Genomic DNA, 24399 nt, shown 5'->3' on the forward strand with positions numbered 1-24399 from the left:
TTTCCCCCGTACCGTATAATGGAACCGAAAAAGAAATCGTATAAAAATGATTAATAGGGTCGCTAAGACGTTCGCATAGTTACGGCTAAGCTATAAACGTTAGAAGGTATTAGCGATAAAAATTTAATAAAGATAGACACAGCATGCAAAATACATATTGTAACAGTGATTATATGCGGATACATAAAGAAAATGTCACAAATAGGCTCATGGCTTGGCGTCCGCTACAACAGACATCTGCTTTATGATGTCATCACGCAAGCAAAAAAAAGCGTAGAAACCTTCTGAAAAACTTAAAGTACCCGAGGAAATCGAAGCAGGACAAAAGCTATCAGCATTATCAAAAAGAGAAAATCTTCCACAAAGTACAGTGTCAACATGGATTAAACAAAAAGAAAGAATAAGATCGTTATGTGACCAAAATTCATCAAGGCTAAGAGATCGTTCAACGTAGCACGATGATTTGGATGGTGTATTATTGACTTGGTTTAGACAAGTGCGTAGTGAAGGCGTACCTATCGATGGGCCAATTTTGTTAGAAAAGGCTAACAAGTTTTTAAGGACTATAATAACTGTTTAAAATCTATTTCTACAATAAGTCACACTGTTGATTTTTGTCAAAAAAATACCTTGTCACAGACTACACTCGATAAGTTTTTGAAATGAAACAACTGATCAGATGTAAAGCATGCTTTATTGCATTAGTCATAAATGTTTACTTATGTCCAGTTTTAAAAATTATCAGGAAGAATAGATATTTTTCTATTGGGATGAGATTTGTTTGCAGTTTTAGGTGATGTGACTGACAAGACGTTTTAAGATTAAAATTGGCAAAATTGATCTCGAATAAAACACTCAGAAGAAAAAATGTCTTCCGAGCGTTTTAACCGCGATTAGGTTTTGCCAATTTTAATCTGAAAAAGTTCTGGCAGTCACATCACCTAAAACAACACACAAATCTCAAGTGTATAAAAATATCTATACTTTCTGATAAATACCTTAAAATTCTACATCAGATGCCCTTTAACTTACAACAACCTATACTTTAGTTTTATATATACGTGTAGTTTGTATATGTATCTACTGATAAATACATTCACTTGTGACTGTGCTCTGATAACTTGAACGCTCTGATAACTGAAACACTTTCGTTCGGACCCGTGAAGTTTGAGTTATCCATGTTTCATTGTATATACTAGCTGTACTACCCGGCGTTGCCCAGGTAATAAAAAAGTCTTTGGATAGAAATTTGATTCAATTAAACATGTAACAACGTTTCCCATTCTTACTGTCAAACTACATATCATCAGAGAAGTGTTGTGTGGTTGAAATAAATTAAGAAAAAATAAAAACAACTAAAGGTTTTAAAACTTTGTCAAACAGCTGTACCTTTCAAGCTAGTAGCCTGGCATAGTGCCAATGGAAAATTCCACTAAGCTAGTTAATAAGGCTAGCGTCTGCATTGTTGTCCAGCTTCGCTGTTCTAATTATAGCTATAGCCGGAAACCCAACAGATATACGACGACACACGGACATACTTTGAGAAATATATAGATAGATATATATATATATAACTCACTGTTATGTTTCTCACTAACTTGAAGTTTAAAATGTGGTTATTTCAAAAGTTTGAAATACTGAGACCTTTCAATGTTTGAATAACAGTAGTCGTTTATTCGTAACTTGAGATCAGACTGGTGAGTACAGAATATGATTTCATTTATATAGCAATTTGTTAGCTTTATAACTGGAAAAAAGATCAGGAAATGTTCTTTCAGCATTGTTCTTTAGGAAACTAGTGATTTTAGTGATGTGTATAGCCTATATATTATTTGTTTAGTTTACACCTAGAGCCTGATGACAGCACAAGCACAAAACTGCCAGTATCTAACCAAGATTAGTACTCTTTCTACTTCTATATTACTTATGTATATGTAATATATACATATATAATATATGCATGTATAATATATGCATATATATTATATATAGGGTGCGGCCACTTTGGTATACATACTACAAGCTAAGTAGTGTGTTATGCAGGGAATAGTAACATCTCTTCAGCTTTAGGTAAATTATATATTAGTAATCAGATATAAATAAGCAAACTAAATAAAAAATAATATATTTGCTCATATATATTAGCGACTAAAGGTTGTGCTGCCAATTTGCCAAACTAACTATGACAATGCATCTTAACATGGCAATATCTCAGATTACGAGCAGTACTTATATTTGATACAAGATCCAAATGTATATATTCTGATATAAGTGATATATTCTGATTAAATCAGAAGGATCAAAGCACAAAAAGCTTCTTACTTAGCATTAGTTTAGCTATCACGTAGACCACCCACGTAGACCACCCACATAGCCATCAAAGAAATTGAGCTAACACCTATACCACCCCATAACCACCAAAAGAATTACGATACACCACAATGACCCCACACACAGTGGCTATATCTTCTCTCACTTTAGTCACTGCCTCAATATGAAGCTTTTTCTTTAAGAAATGCAAGTTTATCAATTTATTGCACACGCTCCTTACCGACATTCATTTATAGAACATAGTGTAAGTCAATGGTAATCCATAAGTAGTGAGACACCTCCACAAATTACATACAAGCCTGCTCTGTATCAGGTGTTTAAGAAGCTCAGCTGGCTTGGCAGCAAAGAAGTATTTCATGTGAACCATCGCCTCTGACAGCCGCTGTACATACCTGAAAACAGAAGGGTGTGTTATTTTGACTAGACAACTGGTGGAAACTGGTGGAAACTAGACAACTGGATTAACGGTAGCAGGTTCTCTAAACTATACATTGCAAAAGACCATATGACCATTTAACTATGTTCTAGTGGGAGTTGTCCTTTCTATATATTCAAACCCACAGCACCTGAAGACTTCTATGTAGAACTTGATGTTTTTCAACCAACCAGAGTGAATTATTCCTGCTATGATATCCCAATAATTACCTATTTGAACAATTGAAACAAAAAACCTCGAAGGTCTGAAACAAACTTGCCAAACATTTTTTGTGATATTGAGACTGCAGCAATCCTCCAAATAAACCTACATAAAGTTTTCGTAGCTTTTATCACACTTTTATCATTTGCAACTGTTTTTGATATTTGAGATGATTTGACTGCTAGGATGTTTCAAGATTAAAATCAACAAATTTGGACCGCAGTTAAAATGCTTAGATTCAAGAGAAAATGCAACTAGGATGTTTATAGTTGTACGTCGGAGACAGTAGAGAATCAGAGTGACACGGAGTGCTGCAACTTGAACGCAATGTCAACTATTGACATCATTTGGCACATCTTTTTCTTCCAAGCGTATAACCGAGATCAAGTTTTATCGATTTTAATCTTGAAACATCCTGGTAGTCAGATCACCTCCAACATCAAAAACAATCATAAATTAAATTTAAATTTTGTGTAAGTTCATCAAAGTTCAAAATTTTCTTCAACTAGTTTTTCAAGTCTACGGCTGGGAGAAACAAGGAACGCAAGAATACTGCCAAGTTCCTCTCTTTCTTAAGCGCATGTTTAAACTCTCTCTCTTTGCGAGTACTGTCTGTCTGTTTGTCCTGTGAAACACGTAGGCAAACATGGTTCTCTTTCACTTCCTATAACCATAACATATGTTGTTTCTAGTCCTGTAAGACTGCTAGCCACTCCTCTCATCCACACTGGAGCGCAAATTTGGTTGCTGATGGCTCCGGGTTTGGTACAGGAGACCAGATGACCAGATTTGGCACAGGAGCAATTGTGGTTGGACATGGTTCCTAACACGACCAATAACACGACCTTTATGGTTCTTATGTGCCTTGAACCACTGACCTATTGATCATAAGCCAGTGCCCTAATCATTGAACCACTGCTGTTCCTGTTAACACACTTCTTCCCCAAAGCCATCTACATGTTGGTTAACCTGAGTACTAACTTGGAAGCATTAAAGTTTAGGTTAGTGAATCATCCAATCATAACAGTGCCAACAGAACTAGGTTAGTGAATCATCCAATCATAACAGTGCCAACAGAACTAGCTGCCGAGATACACATTCAGCTAGAATTTAGCCTACCGACCTTCATACCAATACTTAGCTGGCATTTCTTCTAAGCCATAACTTCATTTTTCAAGTCATTACACTTGACTAGTATGTAAGCTTAACTAGTATGTACGCTTAACTAGTATGTACGCTTAACTAGTATGTACGCTTAACTAGTATGTACGCTTGACTAGTATGTACGCTTAACTAGTATGTACGCTTTGGTCAGTTAAACAGAGAGGTGATCTTTACTGTAATAAGAACCATGCCCATACATCACCAGGGGAGCATGTGATACAAATTACAATAAACAGGGTTCAAACTTGCACCATACAACCTACACATGACTTCCAGAAATAATTGCGCAAAGAGCTATTGTCTGTGCTTATTCGAAACACCTGACGATCTCCCGCATTACTGTTTGACTGCCAGGCTACTAATAATAACAGTAATAATTTATATCAATCTCAGTGTTTGATTGTCAATTGTCAGTCCAGTTGCAGCAAAGTTTTAGGTGATAGAACGAAGGTTTAGAGAAGCAAAAACTCTGCTATGCGCTGGATTTGAACTCGGAGTTGACTGGTCTGCAAACAGGCAATATAACCCATTATACCACATGTTCAACTGACAGTGGAGACGAATAATTAAGCACATAATTATTGCATCTGTCAAAATACTCACGCTTCAAGAGCTGGGAAAATACTGTCAGTTGATAACTAGCATGCTTGATGACTACATAAAGTTACTAGCCTACCAAGTAGGTACTCAAATTAATTACCTGCTCAACACCGAGCATTCATCTAGTCATTGCGCTAATAATTAAGAGGCTGTATATCTGCCAGTCTGTCTGAAGCCCCAAAGGCTTGCGCCACATGGAAATCACATGGTAATCATATGGTAATGGAATGGTAATCATATGGTAATCGCGTGGTAATCATATGGTAATCATATGGTAATCATATGGTAATCATATGGTAATCATATGGTAATCATATGGTAGTCAAACCTGCATATTCAGTTTTACAGTCAAGCACACTACCCACTGCAGCACTCAACCACCTTGTGGCATCAAAGAATAATTACGCATGTAGTTATTACACATGACGATCTCTCATAGTACAGTCCACGTCTAGGGTACATATATATAACATATGTCATTATAGAAACAGCAAGAAAATATGATGCAAGAACTGCAACCAAGAATAGAGTTGTCCCCACCTTTGCATTTCATCCATAACAGACAGGGAGAGTGCATGCTTTTGTTCACAGATGGAAGGCAGGAAGCTTAATGAATCCATTAAAAGAGGTTTCAACATGCCACTCGAGATGGACTCGCTATCTCCGAAGTTGCTAGCTGGCTCTATTGCTGAGGGTATACACACAGCCCCTTCCTGCAAACATTACTATGAATGTAATGCAATCAGTTCCTTGTAGACAATACAGTGTTTGCCAAAGTTTTGCATACTATAAAGAGTATCTATATAAAGAGTATCTATATAAAGAGTATCTATATAAAGAGTATCTATATAAAGAGTATCTATATAAAGAGTAGCTATATAAAGAGCAGCTATATAAATAGTAGCTATATAAAGAGTATCTATGTAAAGAGTATCTATATAAAGACTCATATCAAATCATAAAAACTGTAAAACCAAATTCATTTGCTTCCCTAAACTAGTGCGAAGACATTCACTGTGAGAGTACTATTTGACATCATAAAAACATACGCTCACTGCTGATGGATCCAAATCGATAATACTAGACTAAGCTCTCCAAAATGGAGGAAAAAATTCAGCACACAACCACGCGGGTCTCTGCTATGAAAATGTTCTACTGCTGTTCACTACTGTTTCTGCTTGACCTTCCGCCTTTATACTAACATTTACATGCCAAGGATGAGTTGCCTGTATGATAATGGCAAAATAATTTCTTTTAAATGCAACCAATTTACTATGCATGAATTAAAAGCTGACCGTGACAGAAAAAGCGAGTCCACATTAACAAGTTTTGTTTTGAGAGATATCTCGGGAATCATGGTAAGATCAATAGTACAACTCCGAATCACTGAAACAGTAGGGTGTGAATTTGTCAGCAGCGGACAACTCTGAAAACATTTGAGACATGGGAACACAGTGATTACCATGTCATATATTTTAATCCAAAGTAAAAAGGTGGCTTTGTCTGTTCCTGTAGTAAGCAAATGGCGAGGGCTGAAGGTGCTATGTGTCAATCAGTGAGGGGGGTGCGTGTGCAACGACCAGTGCCAGAGCGAATTTTACAGCGTGTATAGATTAGATCAGTTATTTTAGCAAACAATCCAAGCAAAGCTTAGCTGTGACACATAAAGTCAACATACATGTGCATTCCTTGAAATTCTTCTAACTTCTTGAATATCTTGTGTCCGTTTTTCATGAGTATAACGTCCGATCTTTATCGCTACAACATGATCTTGTGATAGCCATGAAGAAGGTTACCTGGCTCAAGCTGAATAATTGATTGATGTGAATAAGGGATCATGTAGGCTCGATAAATAGTGAGATAATATGACAGATCAAGAACTTTTTTATTTTGGATCGAGTTAAAAAGAGCAAACAACTCCCAGTCAAAACTCTATATTTGTGGCTCATTTCATTATGACATCCTAAATTAGCTAAAAAGCCAAAACTCATGGAACATTTCATGTATTTGAAGTTTATATATATATATATATATATATATATATATATATATATTTCATGTATTTGACCGCTTTTATGTTGTTTTATTAACTACGAAAGTTTATCTTATTATTTGGGCGAGACTCCGCCCTTTACATTTATGATTTGAGGCTAAAGTGCTCTTAATTGGTACTCAATAAACAATCTTAATAAACAAGATGATTTGTACAAATTGGTATTTAGTTAAGATGGCTAAAGTGCTTTAGTAACATATATTAAATTCTATTGAAAAAGTTGTCAATATCCCCCAAACACACTCCCATGCCGGATTATACTAGACAGTCATAATATAATATACATGTACACTGTATGTAAATATACATGTACTATAATATAGAATTGTATAATATGAATATAATATTACAAAGATGCTGCATATTATACTACTTGCACTATTGTACATGTAGTATAATACATGTACAATACTAGTGTACATGTAGTATAATACATGTACAATACTAGTGTACATGTAGTATAATACATGTACAACACTAGTGTACATGTAGTATAATGCATGTACAATACTACTGTACATGTAGTATAATACATGTACAATAAACAATGTACAATTCATTTCAATTCTGGTGTAAGAGTTAAGCTCACCATTTTTGGACATGCCAACAGCCAGGCATTTCTTATATCTACACGCAGGACAGTTGCTTCTCTTGTTTGTCTGTATAAGGCAGTCATCATTGTATACACACTGGAAGTTGTCTCCTCTATGGTGACTTCTTCGAAAGAAACCCTGCATATACACATAGTTGAGCTGCATTGGTGTGTCTATTAGTTCTATTGGGAAATCATCAACCAAGTTGGTTCTAATACAACAAGTATAAACAGAGTGATCCTAAGGGTGCGTGTAAATTCTCTGTGTGTTTAGGGTATAAAAATCGTGTATAGGGTATACATATAGGGTATACGTATAGGTTATACGTATAGGGTATACGTATAGGGTATATGTATAGGGTATATGCATAGGGTATATGTTTTAAGGTAAATTTATTAGGGTATATGTATAGGGTATATGTATAGGGTATATGTATAGGGTATATGTATCGGGTATATGTATAGGGTATATGGATAGGGTATGTGTAGAGGGTATACGTATAGGGTAGATGTATAGGCTATGTGTAGAGGGTATACGTATAGGGTAGATGTATAGGGTATGTGTATGGGGTATACGTATAGGGTATATGTATAGGGTATATGTATAGGGTATATGTACCAGGTATATGTATAGGGTATATGTATAGGGTATGTGTATAGGGTACATATAGAGGGCATGTGTATATCATGCGTACACATCCCAACTGCAAAAGACTATAATGGTTTTGTGAAGTAGACAAGAATATGCGGTTACTCTGGTCAGATTAGCTACTATCTACTAGACTACCTACTAGCTATTAGCTACTTATATCTGCTATCAGATAACCATGAAGACTAGCAAGACCATATTACAACTATTACAACTAGCATCATGGATCGGCCGGCAATTAAACCGGCACCGTTATCTGGAATCCTGCTGGAACGAAGAGTCTGAGTAGACTCCCAGAAAGTGTACCACTCAGCGGCGGGGCTATCAGCTGCAGCAGACCAAAGGTCTCATTATGTCTGGACCAAGGCCATATCCTCCTATACTGCTGTTACTGCAAGGCAGTACCATTTTTTGAGGCTCAAATCCCGGAATTCACGTCATTTTTGCTTGATTTTAATCCTTAAGCTGGGGAAACAACCAAAATGTCGTTTGTCGGTTGCATGGGGAAACGAAATTTATGACGCTTTCGGTAGATGTTTATAAAGCTGTCGTCTAGTAACGTTAAACAAAGGATATGAATGCTGGTAAGTTTTAAATATCATCAACAAGATATTAGTCAATGAACTACAATATGGAACGATTATCTGAGAGGCGTTGCTTTGTGCAAAAAGCTAAAGAACTCGCGCCTCCTTGGAAAAGAATAAAAGTTGAAAAAACCAGTCAACATCGGCTCAACTTTCAAACGGTAAAATAAAAGATTATTTGAACCTGCGATCGTTAGTGATTTTTTGTGTGATCAGAATAAAAATAATTTAGATAATAGAAGTGATGTCAACTTTTTGGACTTTTATTATAAGCCCAGTAAAGTCTAAAAATATAGCTTGATATAGTATGCTTAATATAACAATCAATCAGCTTATAGTGTTATTGTATAAGGAAATGTTTGACTTAATGTGGGAACTACATTTATTATTATATCTCCTAAAGAAAGTGCGCAGCAAATTTGTAGACAACCTGTTTTATCCTAAAATTCTCTCCTATACTAGTTGAGCGCATTTGTAAATGTTCAGAGACATTCTCAAACAGTTTGAGAGAGTAGTTCAGGGATGGGCAACCTTTTCAATAAAAAGGGCCATTTTGCAAAATGTAACTATTGTCGAAGGCCGCATCATACAACCCTGATTTGGTATTTTCTGTCTTTGTTAGAATTTCAAAAAGTAGCACATAATATACAACTTGAATACAATACAAGAATAAACGAGTATGTATTGGATTTATAAATGACAGTAGACAGTAGATAAAGTATGGAGATACGAAATAGAATATTATTATAATATTCATAGTTAGTGAGAAGCTTGGTGTTTTTAGCCAATTCGTTAATGTTAGATTCTATTCTTGATGTGCACAGACGCAAACTATGCAGCAGATGACTGTTAGTCAGGTTGCTTCTCAGTTTGCTTTTGATGTGCTTCATTTTGGAAAACAGTTGCTCATAGGTATATGTACTTCCAAACATGCAGACAAATCTTCTGGCAAACTGCTTTAAATTACAGTAATCTGCAGTTGGTAAGAACTTATAAAAGTCAACTAGGTGCATCTCTTTGAAATTTTGGATGAGAATGTCATCCTCCTGCAGCGCATTCAGTTCAAGCTGGAGCTGGATAGCTGCTGAGCTTATCTCACAAGTACAAGGCAATAAGAAGATGGTCATCTCACTTCTGAGACTTCTGAACTCTGTAAAACAAGAGGAAATCTCCTCTCAAAGTACTGCCACTCTCTGAGCATAGCTATCCAGGATCTCATTTTTGCCATTAAAGACAAATTTAAGGGTGATAAAGTGATCAACTTTTTCTTCACGCAGACTTTGCTCATAGAGCTGAAGATCTCTTTCAAATGTTCGGAGTTGCTTAAACAAGTCATGTGCCAACTTGTCTTGTCCTTGAAGCCTCACGTTGAGTTGAGATAATTTTTGAGAGATATCATTTAAGAATGCGAAGTCCATTCGCCAGAGAGGATCACACAGTTCTTGAGCCTCCTTTCATTTCAACTTCAGAAATAAAATGGTCTCATCTAGTAATAGCCAGAAACGTTGCAATGTTGATGCTCTGCTAAGCCAGCGAACCTCTGCAAAATAAACAACATTCTCAGACTGGCTGTCCAGGTGTCTCAAGAACTCCTGAAACTCTCTGTGGTTTAGTCCTCGTGAGCGTATGTATGTGTAGTTTATTGTTTTTACTACTACTGAATTGACATGATCCATATTGATAATTTTTGCGCTCAGGTTCTCCTGGTGTATCATGCAATGAGCTGCAATAACATCTGGCTGGAGCTCACGTACTTTGGCTATAAGACCATTGTGACACCCTATCATGAATGGTGCACCATCTGTACACAGTGACACACATTTGCTGAAGTCCTCAATTCCCGTTGTCTGTAGTGACGCTTGAACACCTTCAAATATATCTACACCTCTTGTAGTACTTTTCAACGGGTTTAAGTCGAGAAGTTCCTCAGTTACATTGAAATCCTTATCTACAGCTCCAATAAATACAGCCAGCTGTGCTGTGTCCCCGATATCTGTACTCTCATCAAATGCAAGTATAGCATTCAATATCACCCAGCTCATCATAGCATTCAATATCACCCAGTTTCACCTTTAATTGATATGCTATGTCTGAGCCCATATCTTCTACTCGTCTGACTATTGTGCGGCGTGAAAGAGATGCATCTGAAACACTTTTTAGCATTTGTGAGCACTTAACTTCAGCAAGTTTCAGTAAGCACTCTTTTACTATTTCACCATCAGAAAATGGCTTTTGGTGTTTGGTGAGAATCTTTGCAATCTCAAAGCTCACTATAGTATTGGCAATGTCAACCCATGTGATTGAGTTAACACTTGCTGCTGCGCTTTCAGGCTTTTTGTCAACTTTTCTGCAAGTTGTCTTTTCTTCTCTGTGTTGTATCTGCCATACTTTTCACCATGATTTGTTTCAAAATGTCTTCTAATGTTGTATTCCTTGGTTTGAGCTACTGAATTCTGGCAGATTAAACATACAGTCTTGTTATGTACTGATGTAAACAAGTATTTATTCTGCCATTCAGTATTGAATTTCCTGTTTTTTTCAGCCACAGTTCTTTTTCTTTTAGTAGCCATGATGACTAGACAGCACTTAATTATTAATCAACAGTTAGGTAACTGTTAAAGTAAATTGACCAATAACGGGCAAGAACAAACAACCAATCATTGAAAGGGAATGGCTATTTGTAAACAACTACATTATTGCAGTGTATGCTATGTGTAAGACAAACCTGTCACTGTGATCTAAATACGTGTATAGAAATATCATAGATCACGGATTGAATGATAAATAGATGGCGTCTTTTCAGTAAGTACATGTATGTACGTTATATAGCACTATCTATGACTACTCTGCTAAAGTTTAAAGCCAACTGAAGATTCTAGTTAATGTGAGGGACACTACACTATGCTTTCAACAAAATCTCACCACTATGTAGCATTTTTTATATTTACTGCATTGTACTCATTCAAACGCATCTATATATGCAAAAATACTGGGAGGGGTGGAAGGGCCGCACAATAAATGGTAAAGGGCAACGTGTGGCCCACGGGCCACACGTTGCTCGCCCCTGGAGTAGTTTGTTGTGAGGTAAAAAGGAATGCAGCCTTCTGTTGAGGATATAATTTATAGTTATCCGTTTTGAATTTGCTTTCAGGAGGTCCATAGGCCAAAGGTCAGACGGATTAGAGCCCACACTATCAGTGAAAAGGTAAGACTTTGTTGTATAAATCATAGTAAATAATCACAGCACCATTTTGATGACATGAGCACAGTCCTCGGTCAAAGTGGCACATTTCATAAAACACAACTGGAGACTGAAATGACTATCTATTTTGCAAGATTTTTCCTTACTATTTCTTCACTGTAAGAGGCTAGATTTCTGTTAACAAGTTTGCCTTTGCTCAGTTATTCCCATTGCGTGCATGTCATATAGCTCACAATGACATCCATTTGGAAACACCTGGATGGAGAGATTATTAATTGTGGTTCATAGATATTATGCCTGGTTTGTTGTAGATTTACTACATATCACTGGCCATACAACAAGCATCAGCTTGAGAATGACTATCATAGAATAGCATATCTATGGTTCAGTGCAGTACTTGTGACAAGTGATACCACAGGAGATGTATAACTCTCAAGCTAACAGATATCATCACATTTCCACTAACAAATTAACTGATGATTATTTCTGTAGCCCATATTAACAAGGACAGGTGCTTGCAGTAGCTGTTTTCATTTCATTTGGCAGATTTCTTGTCGTTACTTCTGATCTATACTTTCAAGCCTATCTTCTTGTTGAAACAGATTACATATGCTCTGTATCATATACCCACTGATAATAAGTTCCCATTGTGTTCTATGTCTACTGTAAATGATGATGACATACTCTGTGTTGTGCATGCACACCTATTGAGAATTGCTACATGTATTACTTTGCACATACACATTACATCACATTACATACAATACACATAGAGTGGACAATGAACATATAACACATACTCTGTTTTGTTGTTCGCCTACTGTTATTAATGAGTATCACATAGTATTTTTGCGTTACAAAATGTTGCTTTTGTGTGTTGAAACACAATTGTGAATAGTTATCACATACTTTGTATTGTTTTACACCTACTACTTTTTAGTAATAAGTTACCAACTACTGCAGGAAGTACTACATACATAATAGTTTTGTGTTACAAAATAAAGGGAGCTCCTTTACTTTCAGAAACCTGTCAAACTTATTGTTTAGCCCAGTACATGGAGCCAGGCACATATTTTTGGTTTAATTTTCAAACATCTTATTCTAAAATTAGAAGTCGTAACAAGAATAGTGTCCGCTATAAGAAAACAACAATCAATCAACACCATACGACAATATTAGAAACGGTGAATTTACTTTCTGCTAGCGTTTTTGCGGTGATAGTGTTTACATGTATCTATAACAACGAGGATGACCAGCGAGTCAACTAAGGAACCGTTGTAATAGGAAACAAGGTTTTTCCATTACGAACTATACTCTTCTATTCCTCATTATCTCCCCTGCCATTGGCAAATCGCAAATGGCAAATATTAACTAATGGCGCGCTGGTCTTCCATACCTTTTGCTGCACCCACACAGACTGTAGTCTAAAATCTTTGTGAAAAGCCTCAGTTTGTGCTTCGATAACGGGTAGCAACTACTAATATAGCTTTAATCAAATACATTTAGTTAGCTGGTGACGTTGATAAAAGTAATTAACAGACCAGCTGAGATAGAATACTCGACACCACATTAGCGGCAAGTGGAAAGGGAAAACTTGTTTGCAGAAGCTTTCATAAATAATTTTAACCTTGACCCTAGACTAAAGAGAAGTATGTATCGATGCTTTTACTGACCTTACAAGCCTCACAGGTGTTGACACCGTAGTGAAGACCGCTCGAGCTGTTTCCACACACCCTGCATGGTGGCAGCAGTTTTGCCTTCTTGGCGGGCTGCTCACTCAAATCTACAACAGAGAAAAGACTACATTTCATGTCAATTACACCGTAAACATGACTGCCATAAAAAGTTCCAAATCTGTTTGTCTTACAGACAACCTTTCTTACGTAAGCCATTCGTGTTTCAGTTTCCACTCGAGACAAAGCGCAAGTAAAACATCTATTTTCTTTGCATATACTCTGTGCAAGCTCTACTTTTATTTCAACTAAGCAGCGAATACCTTGCTATTAGTGTCACCAGCTAGCAACAGGAGATATCACTGATACTACCCGACCTAAAATACTTTTTATGAACTTGGGCGTCCCACTAAAGTTGGAGTTATTCTCCCTTCACCAGCTAGTGTGGGTAGGCCAGGTCTAACACCCTTTGGATTACAATCAAGTTGGAGCTGTAAGGGAAGAAGGATAAACATAGCTCCTGTATCACTCACAAACATAACTAGTTGGCTGATAGTGAAAAATTTTAAGTTTACATTGATGTTTCATGACGAAACCTAGTCAAAATGGATTCTGGTTACAAGTTGTCTTATACCGAAGGATTATTAGCTCTCATGCACAACTATAATTGTTGTAAGCAAGGTGACTGGTGAATGAGTATGGCTCTTTATTACGCAAGCTAAAGCTGCACAAAGATGAATTAATGTTCAAATAATCCACAAATGTCCATATATAGTTTCATTGCTTGTAGACAGTATCTCATGCTCTGTGCTCTTTGTTCTTCTGTCTCATTAGTGTATCTTACTTCTTTACTTATTCTTACCCATCCTGTTCTACACTGGCTTACATATCCTTATATACAGTGTTATGTAATAGACCATTGGCTTTCCATGAAAGCTGGCTTGCTTATTACTACGCTAATCCCGGAATAGCTTGATGCATAAGTCTATTAAAAATAGCTGAGTTTAGCAAATCCATAACACGGATTACGAGCTAAACATAACATTTTTTCGCCATAAAAAACATTCAAAGCAATTATTTGATGTGAAGGATGAGAAGCATAATAAGATGTTCTCTGGTAACTTACCATTGTTAAAAAAAAACAATAAATCTAAATTAAAAATTTAAACTTTCATATATTTGTCAACTATATTCTTGTGTGACTACAGGGAAACTATCTTTCATAACAATGTTCACTTAATTAATCAACTGGGAAGCTAGAAAAACCAGCATCTAACATATGTTCCTGATTATATGCAGCTAGTACTTATCATTGCCCAAACAATTATTATCTATTATCTTTATCCATATATATATTTCTCAAAGTATGTCCGTATGTGGATCTGTGCGCATTCCCGCTATAGATATAGCGCACGCTGATTATTTTACCAATGCGGCCACACTTACGAAGGTCCTGTTAAGAAATATTTTTCGTGTTCAATTACTATATCTGGGGTTAAGGCCAAATATTTCCGCGCTGACAATTACATTGTCTCCGTGGGAAAATTCTCCATAGAGTAGGAGTGTCTCCGTATTCAAAGATTTGATGGATAACTTCTGGTGGAACAGTAAACTTTTTTATACACGCACACTTCTATGCAAGAATTGTTATTATTAGTTCTACATATTCAGGATTTTTATTTTGTTTTCTCAGTTCGTATTAATTGTATCATTACCGAATCATCTCATATTGTAATCGTAACAAAACAGACTTACGTTAACTATTACTTACTAATTATTTCACATTTACATTTAAACCCTTTTATAGTTATTTTACTTTTTTAATTTATTTTACCTGCACGAAACATTTCCCTCATGATATAAAGTTTTAAAGTTGCTTGACAAAGTTTGAAAACCTTCACAGTTGTTTTTATTTTTCTTTTAATTTATTTCAACTACACAAAACGCTTCTCTCATGATATGTAGTTTGAAAGTTAGAATGGCAAATTTTGTTATATGTTAAAGACAAGTCAATTTTCTGATCAAAGAATTTTTTATTACCAGGGCAACGCCGGGTAGTGCAGCTAGTATTGTAATAAAAAGGCTCTAGAAGGCTTGAGGCACTTTGGACACTAAATTCACAGGTAAAGAATATTATTAGCAAACGAGTTTCAACATGAAGCTAATAAATTTAGAGCAAACTTTTGTCAATGAAGTCAATTTTTTTACATGTTTGGATAACTTTAAAACACAAAAATACCACATATGAGCACCCTAGGTACATTAATGGTCAAGTTATAAGGTCAATAAATTGTCAATTTTGAACTTTTAGGTCAATTTTTATATTTTTGAGTCAATTTTCACTCTTTATGCATACTGGGAATTCATAACTTTCCCTTATTAAGGTAATTGGGTATTTCTCTTTCCTAATGGAAATTTGATGGGTTTTTCCTCTCACTTTATTCGTTATGTATAGGATGAGTCAGCATGGCATGATGAATTCTGCTCAAGCCACTGATTAATATTTATAGCGTGCGCTGCCCAATTATATGACTAGTATGCAGTCAGTTTTACACTTAACAAATATGCCAAAACCTAAGCAATCAGCTCATGGGAAGGTTCTTCAGATTATAAAAGAGTTCCCTCTCGAGTTCACCAAGACACCAGCAATGAGCTGTATTGTAAACTTTCCAGTTGTGTGGTAAAGTCTTCAAAACGATTTTTTGTGGAAAGCCATCAGAAAACTGTCAAGCACAAGAAACAAGTGGAACAGCCAAACCATTCAACGCAAAAGTTCTTACCAGCAGCATGCAATGCATCCAATATGTAGCTACATGTATTAATCTTATTTTCAAACTCCACATGGACAGCTCGATTTGTTAATTAATTAGAAAACTATGTATTTTAAATTTAAAGTCAATAAAGTGAAATTCCCAAAACAATTAGGTCAATTTTTCTGATTTTGAGGTCAATAAAAAGTTTGCCCTACTAATAATTGATGACCAAAACTCTGAAGTACTGTAAGGAAAATGCCTGCAGGACCACCATACACCACTAACCCTTGTACTGTAAATGCTTGCAGGACAACCATACACCACTAACCCATGTACTGTAAATGCTTGCAGGACCACCATACACCACTAACCCTTGTACTGTAAATGCCTGCAGGACCACCATACACCACTAACCCTTGTACTGTAAATGCCTGCAGGACCACCATACACCACTAACCCTTGTATTATATATGTTTTTACTGCTATTTGCGTTTTGCTGATTTCTAGTGCCCTGTTGCAGAACGAAGGACAATGGGAAATTCTATCGAATGGCATGTAGCCATTTGATAGAATTTCTTAGCAGCCTAATTCATCGGAGCCTGTAGGTTATGATACAAAAAACATGAAACAACACCGACAGTTTTAATTTAATGCTATTTGAAAAACCTAGTTTTACAAGTTGCAGAAAGCAGGTTTATGTATCATTTTAATTGTTTATTTGAAGTTCAATAAAAAATTGAATTCCAAAATCAATTTTTGATCAATTGCTTAGAGAGTTTTTGATTGTTCGATAATCAAGCATTTAGTAAAACCTGTCTGATTATTGCCTGGTGTACATGGAGTGTGAACTCTTCCTTTGTGCAAACTTATATTACTTATATTAACAGCTCCTGAACAGCTCAAGGTCAAGGTCCTTTAGTAGGCATTGCTGGCATGATAGCAACCTTTTAGAGCATCATCAAACCTCCCAATTACCTACTCAGTGACATCACACAACGTGAACTATAGATGAGATCTGGGTAATAAACTTTACACATAGCCATCAAATAATGTTTTGTCATAGAAAGTTCACGTAGAATCACAAGAAACAACGATGACTGAAGGCGGTTACCTGTGGGTGACAATGATGATGATGACACGAGACACTCTGATGGTGAATTCTCTCTAACTGACATAATATCTGAAGTATTTTAAGGAACAGAAGCTAATATTGCGTTCCTTATTCTGTGAGGGCCTGCTCTGAGTAACAAACCTTGTTTAGTAACTGGACTGTGTCAATGACTTTGAACTTGTAAGCCTAAAAGTTCAAGATAAGATCCAAGATAAGTATATGCAATAATCATAATAATAATACTTCTATCATGTTATATGTATGGGTCTATCATGTTATATGTATGGATCTATCATGTTATATGTATGGGTCTATCATGTTATATGTATGGGTCTATCATGTTATATGTATGGGTCTATCATGTCATATGTATGGGTCTATCATGTTATATGTATGGGTTTTTATTGCAAATCTTCAGTAATCAGTAATCTTCAACAAAATGATGTTTTTCGTCACATGCCGCCACGTGCCGTCACGTGCCGTCACATGCCTTCACATGCCGTCACATGCCTTCACATGCCGTCACATGCCATCACATGCCGCCACATGCCGTCACATGCCAAAAGAAAGGAAAAAGGGAAAAAACAGAAAAATCAGGAATTATTGAGTGAATTAGACAATTACTAACGCAAACAATGAATACAACAATCTCTCTCTATTTCAGGGTGCGCCTATCGTGGCTTTAGCATTTTGTGGGGTAAAAATATTACTTCAAAATAAAAAATCTAACAGTAAATGAGTAAAAACTAGAACTTCATCAGTAAATGAAAAAAACTAGAATACATAAATTTTTCTCATTCTCAGGCGCAATGAGACCCCTTCACAAGTACCACTGTTATAGCAGTCAAGTACCTTCACAAGTACCACTGTTACTGTTAGAGCAGTCAAGTACCTTCACAAATACCACTGTTATAGCAGTCAAGTACCTTCACAAGTACCACTGTTATAGCAGTCAAGTACCTTCACAAGTACCACTGTTATAGCAGTCAAGTACCTTCACAAGTACCACTGTTATAGCAGTCAAGTACCTTCACAAGTACCACTGTTATAGCAGTCAAGTACCTTCACAAGTACCACTGTTATAGCAGTTAAGTACCTTCACAAGTACCACTGTTATAGCAGTCAAGTACCTTCACAAGTACCACTGTTATAGCAGTCAAGTACCTTCACAAGTACCACTGTTATAGCAGTCAAGTACCTTCACAAGTACCACTGTTATAGCAGTTAAGTACCTTCACAAGTACCACTGTTATAGCAGTTAAGTACCTTCACAAGTATCACTGTTATAGCAGTCAAGTACCTTCACAAGTATCACTGTTATAGCAGTTAAGTACTTTCACAAGTACCACTGTTATAGCAGTCAAGTACCTTCACAAGTAAAACTGTTATAGCAGTCAAGTACCTTCACAAGTAAAACTGTTATAGCAGTCAAGGCGGTTTATTGCTTTCCTGTTACACTTTGCAAAATGTAAAATAACAAAGTGCTTGTGCCACCCTTCATCATGCCTCTTAAATGGCCTTGACCCTCAAAACCATCTATTGAATTTAAGGGTCAGAGAAAAATGCCTATGCTTGAGGAAAAAGAGATTTTATCAAATAGTAGTTCATTAGTTTCCACACAGATTTTCACTTTTGTTAAGATTTATGAATCTTCTATTTAGTAATTAGGGTACTGACTGGTGTAAAACATGAGCGCAGCTACTCTGCCTGTCCATAGATGAGCGGATGCCATAGGTTGACTTGCAACAAAATTCACATTACAGTTATTTGATATCAAAGGATTCACCATGTCTTACTCTGTTGTGTTGAAGGTGCAAAATATGTGGAAATGTGATTACAAGCTCTTAAAAGCTAAAAAACGAACAGTTAATTGCAGCCACACGAGACCACCGTAGTTTGGATTCTCTTTCCAAAACGGCTCAAATGTGACGTAGCTGTGAGAGATGGTTTCTGTTTACACTTTCATGCGACCTTATTCGTCGAAATATTTTCACAATTATACTTCACGCATTTAATAAAACCATGTCTATTGTTGTTACGCGTCTGTTTTATCGTCATTGTAATGCTGTCACTTTTAGCACTGATATCTTATAACTTACTGTAAAAACTCGTTTAATGTTTTAACCTTAGCTCGAAGGAGTACATATCATTGTCTGATAATCATGACGAGCCTATTGGTCACTTGTGATAATCGAAAAGTGGTGCAGAAATCATTTGCGAAGTATTGGGTCACATGATCAGATTACCACTTGCCGATTAGACCAAGCCGAAACAAAACTGTCAAGTAGCGAGCATCTATATTTGGTACTGGGTCTTTGGTAAAACCCCAAGTGTTTGTCATAAACTAGTGCTATGATAAGTTTTATATTGAGCTTTTTCTTGGCCTTTCAATTACTGTGAGAACATCACGCGACAAGGCACTAACCAAACTGTAATGACTACGTCAGAGAAATAAAGAGATTCCAATCTACGGCGGCTTTTCGTTTTTGAGCTTTTAAGAGCTTGTAATCACATTTCCACACATTTGGTACCTACAACACAACAGAGTAAGACATGGTGAATCTTTTGATACCAAATAACTGTAATGTGAATTTTGTTGCAAGTCAACCTTTAATTAAGAATCTTAGGCTCCTCCCCCTTTTTTGCTTAGTTAGATGACATCTGGCCTATGGTGCACTCGGGAGCAAGTTCTTTGTGGCTGGCTGTCCTCAGTATTGGCTCAACTTTTTACATCACACAATGTTCCTCGTTGTCTATTTTATTGATTAATTCCACTTATTTCTTGTCAAATACATGTTTATAACATAAAATAAGGCAATAAAAATGTATGTGGTTTGATCATCTATATATATATATATATATATATATATTTATATATATATATATATATATATAAATCTCAGTTCTTGTTTGTTGGTCTTTTTGTTGATCTTTGCATGCTACTACCAAGTAGATACGGCAAACTTGCCATACTATAGAATAACTGTGTAGGGCCTACATACATATTACATCTGCCAATCTTTTATGGCGATTGGGTAAAATATACTTCAGCAGCACACTTGAACTGCTAGAACATGCATTACATAATACATATTTCCCAGAAATCTTATGAATATCTATATAATTCTGAGCTTTTGTTTGTCTTTTTGTTTTCATCATGTGTTCAGTTATAACGATTGGAGTTTAGCAATTAAAAATCCGTTTTGCAATTTGGATTTAAACTCGCGACATTCAAATCGCAAATTCAAGCGCACAACCAGTACGCTAAGTATAACCGTATGCCCTTCTTATCATTACTAGCACTCTAGGTATATCTTTATTACAATTGCACACGCTAAATATGCACTTATCATTAATAATTAATATTACCTTTTATATTACCTTTAATATTATCTTTTATAAATTTGCTTGATCCTATTTTCTGTTTTGGTAAATCTATTAAAGCTAAATAATATTCTCGTGAACAAATGTATTACTTGAAGTAGGAATTGCCTCTACATTCTCTCTCCATTCAGTCAGACAAATGTATTACTTGGAGTAGGAATTGCCTCTACGTTCTCTCTCCATTCAGTCAGACAAAGTATTAGACAAAGACAACCCGATACCTCATTTTAATATTTGTACCAGTATTGACAGGTGCCAGTCTCATCTATCCAAACTTTGAATACAACAATACAATACACAAGCTTCTGCTGCAACAGTAAACTTTTGTATACTCACACTTCCATGTACTCAATGTTTATTTTTTCACCTAATTTATTTGAACTGCACAGAAACACTTTTTTCATGGTGTGAAGTTTAAGAGTTGGATTGGTAAATGTTGTTAAATAAAAACAAGATTCTGCGCAGACTTCTTTACTACCTGGGCAACGCCGGGCCTTCAACTAGTATCTGTATAAATAACAAAACTATTATTTATTGCATTAGAAAACAAGATAAGATATCAATTCAATATGTCAAATTTTTACAACTAAAATAGTTTTCTATATTCCACATATGTGTAACTCATTTAAAATTTAATAGTGTCACATATCTTCCAAAAGGTTTCTAATTATGGGCGCACAAGTTTAATCGAAGTCGGTCTATAACTGTTTTGTTTTTGACAGATTTAGCTACTATATGCTGTAAAATGTCGGACCTGCTAGAATCACTAAATAGATTAATCACAGCGCTTTAGTAATGTTTGTAAGGTGAACGTCACACTAACTCGTGTATAGCATGTTAGTGAATGATGCATTATACAATATGTCCGTTATATGCATTATATCCGCAATATAACTGAGGAGAAGAGACCAAAGTAAAAGAGATGAAGAATGAAATAGACAAAACACCAGCACAGTGCACTAAGGTAAACGTAGGCTGTTACGTCACATAGGATGTGTGCTATCAAGTTCCTCAGTAGTTGATCAGTGTCTCATGACTATCATGTTGTCCTTTTCTTACATGCATTTCCAACCCAACGAAGCGTCACAAAATCGGCCATATATCACGGACCGATAAGCTGATTTTAAAACACTTTTGTGCAGTTTTCGATAGCTAAGATGCTATATTATGACACTAAAATTTGAGAACATTTTTCAAAAATTCCTTATCATGCGAATGTCTCATAATAAAAAATCTTAATCATATTAGCTCTAAAATAAAAAAAGCATCATCTCAGCTCATTCCTGTTTGTCCGAAATATAGCTGGCGCGGCAGTATTATCACGAGCTAGTGATGTCATAAACATCTGTCAGATGTCAGATTGCTATGTAGAGATGTGAAGACGTAGCCAGGTTGAATGTGGAGGAGAGAGGAAGGGGTGTCGATGCGCAATAGATGACCTACAGGGACTCATACAAAGGGAATCAACAGAAAGTGCTTTGCTTGAACAGTTTAATTAATAGATTAATCAGAGATTAAATAGATTTTCAACAGTGGACATATTCAACAGTGTACATATTCAACAGTGGACAACTTCAACACTGGACATATTCAACAGTGGACATCTTCAACAGTGGACATCTTCAACAGTGGACATATTCAACAGTGAACATCTTCAACAGTGAACATCTTCAACAGTGGACATCTTCAACAGTGGTCATCTTCAACAGTGGTCATCTTCAACAGTGCACATATTCAACAGTGGACATATTCAACAGTGGACATCTTCAACAGTGGACATCTTCAACAGTGGACATATTCAACAGTGGACATATTCAACAGTGGACATATTCAACAGTGTACATATTCAACAGTGTACATATTCAACAGTGGACAACTTCAACACTGGACATATTCAACAGTGGACATCTTCAACAGTGGACATCTTCAACAGTGGACATATTCAACAGTGAACATCTTCAACAATGAACATCTTCAACAGTGGACATCTTCAACAGTGGTCATCTTCAACAGTGGACATCATCAACAGTTGACATATTCAACAGTGGACATATTCAAGGGCGGACATATTCAACAGTGTACATATTCAACAGTGTACATATTTAACAGTGGACATCTTCAACAATGGATATATTCAACAGTGGACAACTTCAACACTGGACATATTCAACATTGGACATCTTCAACAGTGGACATATTCAACAGTGAACATCTTCAACAGTGGATATATTCAACAGTGAACATATTCAACAGTGGATATATTCAACAGTGGACAACTGCAACACTGGACATATATTCAACATTGGACATCTTCAACAGTGGACATATTCAACAGTGGACATATTCAACAGTGGACATATTCAACAGTGGACATATTCAACAGTGAACATCTTCAACAGTGGACATGACATATTCAACAGTGGACATCTTCCACAGTGAATGTCTCACAAAATCATCTCAAACAATATTTGTTTACAAATTACAAGTCCTCTATTGAAAATATGCTCGACCAAAACTTTGCAGACCAAAACTCTGAAGACATAGTGTCTGGCAGACCAAAACTCTGAAAACATAGTGTCTGGCAGACTAAAACTCTGAAGACATAGTGTCTGGCAGACCAAAACTCTGAAGACATAGTGTCTGGCAGACCAAAACTTTGAAAACATAGTGTCTGGCAGACCAAAACTCTGAAGACATAGTGTCTGGCAGACCAAAACTCTGAAGACATAGTGTCTGGCAGACCAAAACTCTGAAGACAGTGTCTGACAGACTCGATTTGTTTAGGCCTTTATCGTCTTTTTATTCCAATTAAAAATGTGCTTTAGGTTTTTGAATGACAAAAAGGTTTGTCTCCGAAACTCACACTATAAACTCTGAAGCTACAGGATTTCTGGGAACAAAATCAGATTGCATCTGATAAACTAGCAGAGACAAAACTCTGATCAATATGAAAACAGGATCAAGTGATCCTATGCACTCATTGGATCATTATATGAATTAATGAATTGATGAGTTTCCTTTATGTTTGTTATTTACCGTGCGGAAACTTCATAATTTGAATGAATAAGACTCCTTGTCTCCTGGTCAGAAGACAGATAAAAACATCTGCTTTTGTTCAAGCTGCTAATGGTATTGCCTAACTTTAGTAATGAGATTGTACCAGCTGAAACACAGGAAGCTAGCATAAAATAGCTATGAAATATTTTCTACAGCCAGTAGTGGCAGGAATTGCTGACTCACCAAAACAAAAGTATCCTTTCAGTCAGCGCCGAGTCGAGTGTTACAGACTAGCTAGGAGTAGCCGCTGATGTGTGACAAGCAGCCCTAGAGTAGAGTTATCAGCAGCACTTCACCTTATCACCAGAGTGACTTCACTAGTGACGCAAAGTTATTAGTAGAGGCGATACCGTCCCATCGCCTGCCATCACCTGACATGGCAATCAGGGGAGCTACTATAAACAATAGAGTTAGCGACTGTGTCAATATATGGGTACTGCTCTTGAATTTGTGATATAAAAGAGATTCTCTCACCGATCAATAATGGTGATCAGTTGAAACAATAAAAATATTGACTAGGGAAGCCGCTATCATGAGGTAATTTTATGGAACTCGGAGATGTATAAATCTGTTTCTAAGTCGTCAATCAAATTTGGCCCGCACACACCT

General features: G+C 36.2%; 1 protein-coding gene across 1 annotated transcript in view; it reads right to left on the minus strand.

Moving 5' to 3' along the window:
* The window catches only part of LOC137398669 (vitamin D3 receptor B-like), a 39698-nt gene extending 15595 nt beyond the window's left edge, over window positions 1–24103 (minus strand). The window contains exons 1-7 of the mRNA XM_068084852.1: window positions 23974–24103; window positions 17350–17535; window positions 13486–13595; window positions 7375–7516; window positions 6411–6490; window positions 5273–5445; window positions 2627–2723 (exon numbers count right to left, since the gene is read on the minus strand). Of these exons, the coding sequence (XP_067940953.1) occupies window positions 2627–2723; window positions 5273–5445; window positions 6411–6490; window positions 7375–7516; window positions 13486–13595; window positions 17350–17413 (666 nt within the window). The 5' untranslated portion in view covers window positions 17414–17535; window positions 23974–24103. The remainder of the gene's footprint in view (window positions 1–2626; window positions 2724–5272; window positions 5446–6410; window positions 6491–7374; window positions 7517–13485; window positions 13596–17349; window positions 17536–23973) is intronic.
* Window positions 24104–24399: the final 296 nt, after the last annotated feature.

Source organism: Watersipora subatra, chromosome 6, assembly GCF_963576615.1.
Source record: "Watersipora subatra chromosome 6, tzWatSuba1.1, whole genome shotgun sequence".
In the NCBI taxonomy this organism is placed as follows: domain Eukaryota; kingdom Metazoa; phylum Bryozoa; class Gymnolaemata; order Cheilostomatida; family Watersiporidae; genus Watersipora; species Watersipora subatra.